At 38.5% G+C, this 6,000-nt stretch overlaps 1 protein-coding gene across 4 annotated transcripts in view; it reads right to left on the bottom strand.

Moving 5' to 3' along the window:
* Nucleotides 1–1,126: 1,126 nt before the first annotated feature.
* pard3aa (par-3 family cell polarity regulator alpha, a) overlaps nt 1,127–6,000 on the bottom strand; it is a 353,698-nt gene continuing 348,824 nt past the window's right edge. For all 4 annotated transcript variants that reach the window (XM_066717599.1, XM_066717607.1, XM_066717623.1 and 1 more), the window contains one exon: nt 1,127–3,626. In XM_066717599.1, coding sequence (XP_066573696.1) covers nt 3,239–3,626 — 388 coding nt within the window. In that variant the 3' untranslated portion in view covers nt 1,127–3,238. The remainder of the gene's footprint in view (nt 3,627–6,000) is intronic.

The raw sequence follows: 6,000 nt of genomic DNA, 5'->3' as shown, positions 1-6,000 counted from the left end.
CCAGTAAGGAGAAAAGGGAAATGGTTATATTGTCCAGTTATCGGTGAGTGCAGAGTCCAGCCACAACTGTTCGCTCAAGTTAATTGCAGGACTCGTACGCCAAGAGATTTCTGTAGGTCTGTCCTTACTACTTCTCTGTCCCAGCCACCACACTTTCACAATCTAACATTGGTCGATCATAAGCGTCTGAATACGTTTATGCTATCGTACACATTCAGAGTTATGGATGTTTTTGTTTTTTCAGATTTATTACATTACACCTCTGACTGACTTGCTCTTTTTGGGGATTTCTTTGAAGCCACATCTGCAAAGCACCGAGGAGGAACAGGGTGTTCAAACAGGTGGCATCTCTTGCGGAAGGTCACTGACCTCTGCGGAAAACACCCCAGTCACTAATATTCAGCACAGATGCACACTTTCCAGAGCATCTGCCTTTCAGATCAACACACTGAAGCTGATGTTAAACTGCACTGCTTGAACAGCTTCAGGTTGTGTTAACAGGGAAACCGTTACAAAAAGCATGGCTTCTGACCTTCATGTGATCTGTTGTTAGTGTGGGTTTCCCGTTATCTATCCTAAATCTATACTGTGCATGTTTGCCGTTTCGTGACTTCACCATTACTGTATACACTATATTCATAAAGGTCAGCTTTGTTTCACTACATAATATGCTTGAGCATTTTTAATGGAAAACTCCTTCAACTAGCTGAAATCCTTTTTTATGTTCTGAAATTGTATCTCTTTTGAGCTAGTTTTATTAATGGTATGACACCCAGAATAATAATCAGAAATCTAAAAATTCTAAAATAACATCCCAGCCTCCAAGAATAAGCATGAAATCCAAGGAAGACTAATTAAAAGGAAATAAGAGGGTTTAGCCGACTGCAGTCTTCAGACAGACAGTTTTCTCACACACACAAAGAGAGTTCTTGCCAAAATAACATGTTCACTAACCCCCAAAGGTGTTTCTCTTGAAACAGTGACTTCTTGTTTCATTCCATTTAGAGCCGTGATAGTTAGAAGCCGAGTTGTTGTGTTGTAATTATACCTGCGTCAGAAAAGCAGCTTCCCTTAATTTCTCATTGAAGTAAATCAAAAAGGAACATTCATCAAAGATTATTGTAAACAGGATGAAACAGCCTTTCTTTATTCTAAATTTGATATGTACAGGAAAAGCGGCCGTATACTGCTCTTTATACATCATGTAAAAGTTTATAAACCAATTGCACTGTGCTTACATTGTTACCTTTCTGTTTTAAACACCATAGTACATAATTAATAAAAGCAATGACAAACAGGAACAAAAATAACTTGTGCAGGTTTTTTTTTTTTTTTTTTTTTTTTAACCACTTATCATAAAAATAGCTTGATGGGAAAACAAATGTGCCAATAAACAAACCACAAAGCAGAAAAACAAATGCTGCAAGTTGTAAAAAAAAAAAAAAAAAGTGCAGTACATGATACAATTTTGATAAAAAACAAAAACGTATGTTTCTTCACATCTGGTTTCTCAGGCACTTAACCATTCCAAGTCCAGCGTATGGCACAAGAAATATGGAAAAATAAACATTGCAACAGCTGTTGTGACAGAATATCCTCAAAGCCCCCAGATGCACATTACAATATCAGGGTTGAGGCAATAAGAAAACTCGATGCCATGTATACTCCACTTTCAGATGGAAGAGGATTAGTCCGTTTATGCCTGCTTTGCATATAAGAAAGAAAATAAAAAAGCATTGCGTGTACTAGAGATAAATGGTGCTAAAACAGAAACGCAGAGTCTTGTAGTACCAAACACATCTTTGATTAGACCTCCGCATTACAAAAAACACAGTGGAATACTTCTTTAAAAATAAAAAATCACCAGTAAGGTCCATCTTCCCTTTCATGAGTTCAGATCGACTCACTTCCTATTGCCATGTAAAGTCCAAGTGTTTTATCTTGTTGCCAACATACATTTCATAGACATGGGAACACTCACATCACAGACATTGTTTAAAACTCAGGAGAATAAATCTACAATACAGTAATGTCAGTTAAACATGATTATCTGTCTTCTCTGGTTTCATTTGTTACAACGAATGGCAGGAAAATAAAATAATAATTAAAATAATAATAATAATAATAATAACAATCATAAAAACTTTTAAACAGATCACTGATTGTATTTCAGCCCAAATAATCAAATGCGACTACATCGTGTGTTGTTGCGTTCAGCTGTAGTGCAAGAGGTTTCAGATTAACCACCGTTATAAAAAATTCAGTAAAGACTGGCAGTAGCGATAGACGGCGAGGCTGTAACCAGAGAAAGTAATGTGCAATGCCGAGGCCAGGCATAAAACACAGTTGTCTTCAAGCTATGCACTCCCCTCTGTGGGGATGACACACACATGAATTTTTCATGAAAAACATTAATTAATAACCCACATTGACCCCATTTATACAAATTATTTTCCACAAGGGAGTGAAAGGAGAGTCAAAAGGTTATTTTATTTTTATTACGTATTGAAAAAGGAAAAAAGCACAGAACCAAGCACGTGACGGTTAAAATAAGGACTGGATATGAAGCAAAGGGGATTTCCATGAACATGAGCTCTGAACTATAAGGTTTTTTGAAATTATTGGGGTTAAAAAACATAGTTTATAGCTTGTGGCTCATCACGGTGCGTTATTTAGGCAGGCATCGTCTGGGTGCCAACGCCAGGGTGGGATGGTGAGATGCATTCTGGGTATTTGTGTTTTCCCTGCATACGCACAGAAAGCAGATGCTACTGTAACATATCAGAGACGTATATACTGTATACAGTCTAACCATAACATTTGCTGCTGATTATGACCAGAATCGTGTGGCTTTCTACTGGCTCATTGCGAGAAACGTATTCCTCGTCTCTCAGGTGATTGTCAGAGTGTAGAGGTGCTGCTCGGGAGACAGTAAACACTTTTCAACAGACGGCCAAGGACTTAATAAGGCCAGCGAGGCTATTGACCAAGAATACTGAAGGCACTAAAACTGCGAGGATCATGGCAGATGTATTCCACGTAGTCAGTCTTTCCGAGAGGTCTGTCGGGTGGGATAGTGGAAGTCCAAAAAAGAAAATGACCAAAGAATATTAAACAAAATTATAATGATAAAAAACTATAATGATTCAATTGTTTTGTTTAAAAATACAAAACAATCAGAAAGTTTCCTTTTATTTTTTTATTATTGCCGTGGTACAGCCACTCATCTTCTCGTTCTTCAGGAGTAAAAAGGCCGTCCCTTTTCCGGGGTCTGTAACCTGTTCAGCCTGGCCACCTGAGACGGGGAGGGGGGCACGTCTTGTCTGTAGGGGCCTTTCGGGGGGGTGGGGGTGCTTTCCTTGTGGGGGTAGTTGTTGGGCACCTCCTGCGGGGGCGGCAGCTTGGTCTTGGTCTCCTGCTCCTTGCGCCTCTGTTCCTGCCGCAGCAGCTCCTGCGTCTCCAGGAGGACCCGCTGATTTAAGCCGCTCACGCCCAGGTAGCCGTTGCGCGAGCCCTGGTAGCTGGAGTAGCGCGGACTCTCCTTGGCACTCTGAAAGCCCTCTCCTGGGGGGTAGGCTTTCTCCCACGAGTCCTGAGACAGGGAGCTCGGGTTCTTTCTGGTTTGCCTACAAGAAAGAAAGAAAAGAAGCAAGCTGTGATGATTTGTGGTGAAGGGCAGTGGATCCAGGATACGATCAAGAATAACAGAACTAAACTGATATCCACAAAGCGATTACTCATAAAAGACACACACACACACACACACACACTATAACAGGGACTAAACCTTCTGTTCATTTAGTGGCTTCTGCATAAAAGACATGTTTATTTGACAACCAGCCTAATGACAACAAATTAAAAATAAAACATTGACATACCCACAAATTGTAAAATATAAACTTGCACTTTTATTTCTTTAAGTTGGCTCCTGACAATATATTAAACCACGATCGGTAACGCATTTAATTTAGCTTAGGTCTAGGCCATAATTTTATTTTGAAATTCTCTTTGAAATTATTTGTAAGTTCACTTTTATTCTAAAACAAGAATAGTTTTCTATAATAGTTGCTTGATGCTGTAGGATTCTCTATTTTTGTGTTGTGTGGTTGATTTATCAACTGGCAAAGCTAAAAGATTTGCCACATAAAGACTTCATTTTGACATTAGCCATCTTATTCTTAAAAAAGCCTAGAAATCGAATTGCTTTTATCTTCTGAGCTGCTTGTTACTGACACTGTACGCTGTGGTTAACCTATAATACAGAACAGGAATAAAAACGGCATAAGGAGTTGAGGTCAGTGACATGGGATTACATTTGCTTGGATAAATGCTGACAATCGCTTGGTATTCAGAGCACTATTATGATTTGTCAGTTTTTGGAAACCAGATCAAGCATTGAGCAAGGCATCGGAGTTAATTTGCGATTTGTCCTGCAAAACCTCTGGCTTTTACTGGCTTTTTCCATTCTTGTTTATTAAAATAAAATGTATTTCAAATTATGAATTAGGCCAATATATATATTGCGAAAATGAACAGGCTAACACAAAACACATGCAGATCAGCAGTCTTGCGAGACAGAGACAGAGCCAGTCCTTCCACAGATATCAAAGTAACGGCAGATGTTGAAACAGACTGTTGACGAAATCCTGCCACATGCTTCATACTGTCAGGGATGACGGTAATTGAACATAAAACACTTTTCTGCTTTAAAACATACAGTAATATTCAAAAGACACTTCTGATGCATTTCTTTGTGGGACGACTGAAACCAAAGAGAAAATAACTTGACATATTGGCTAGCCAAGATGTATGACTCTTGATGAAGGCCATGTTGCTAAACCCTTCAGTGTCTGTCTGGTTCCTGTAGTTGTAAGAGACATAGCTTGTACAGACAGAAAAGTTGAGTTTTTCTCACATATTTTTGTCCTTGCCAAATTCAGGCCCAATTTAGAATGACAAAGTACAACAAACTAGGACAGGAAGTGATCATGACAAGGCATTTATAACGGCTGTTTCTTTTTAAATTCAAGACAGATGGGACTGATCCGACATTCATATAAAAATAACTCAGTACTTAAAAATGCACATGAATCTATAGAACTGAGTAGACATGGTCTTGTTAATTGTTTTAATAATCTATATTTCCAAATCCACAAAAAACAAAGAATATTTGATTAGAAAATGCCAACATTACTCTTTGAAATGTTTGAATGAAAATGAGATTTTGGGGAAGACAAATGTCTTTGTAACCTAGAATAAATGAATTTCTGCATCGTATACAAACAGCAAAGCTCTCTGACATTTCTTTAAAAAAATCGTATTGATTTAAAGAATGGGTCAAATTAGGTTTTCTTGTTCAGTCAGCCATATCACCCCCCTCGCCTCAAAAAAATGAAATAAATCTTCCCCAATCAACTCTTCTTGTACCAAATTCTATCCAAAGCAGGATTCCTGATATTTGGTATTATTATAAGCTTGAATAGTTCATCAGCTTCCTTACATTCCAACTGAAAAGAAACAACCCCCTTGTGGGCAGTTTTGTCTGGTAAAGATTAAAATTAAATGTGTGTGTAAAAGTAAGGGACCTAAAGTCGTCTGGCCTAAAAATACCCTATCCTAAGAGCTGGCCAAAGACCAAACAGCATTGTCCAGATGATCCCTTTACACACAACGCAGAACTGAGAAGGATACCAGCACAGCCAAGTCGAGGGCCACGACACTCCCTGCTGATGCATCAGTTGTAAATAGTTTTGTTTTCAAAGCATGGATGGTAAACACCTGAGAACATATATGTGCGCTAAAAACTGTTTCATCACATTTAAGTATGTCTGAAGTTTTCACACTCTTCGTCTGGAACGATGCTATTTGGCGATTCATTCAGTTTCATTTTCATTTCAGTTATATCTGATTGGAGTTTGTTTAACAGTAAGTCAGCCCAGAGAAAACTAAGGATTCCAGTTGAACGCATTGAAGACGGGATGTGTAAACTGCCGAGTGCCA

The sequence above is a fragment of the Amia ocellicauda genome, chromosome 2, assembly GCF_036373705.1.
Source record: "Amia ocellicauda isolate fAmiCal2 chromosome 2, fAmiCal2.hap1, whole genome shotgun sequence".
NCBI classification, from domain to species: Eukaryota; Metazoa; Chordata; class Actinopteri; order Amiiformes; family Amiidae; genus Amia; species Amia ocellicauda.
The sequence above is the reverse complement of the archived record's forward strand: the minus strand, read 5'-3'. Positions and strand labels throughout refer to the sequence as shown.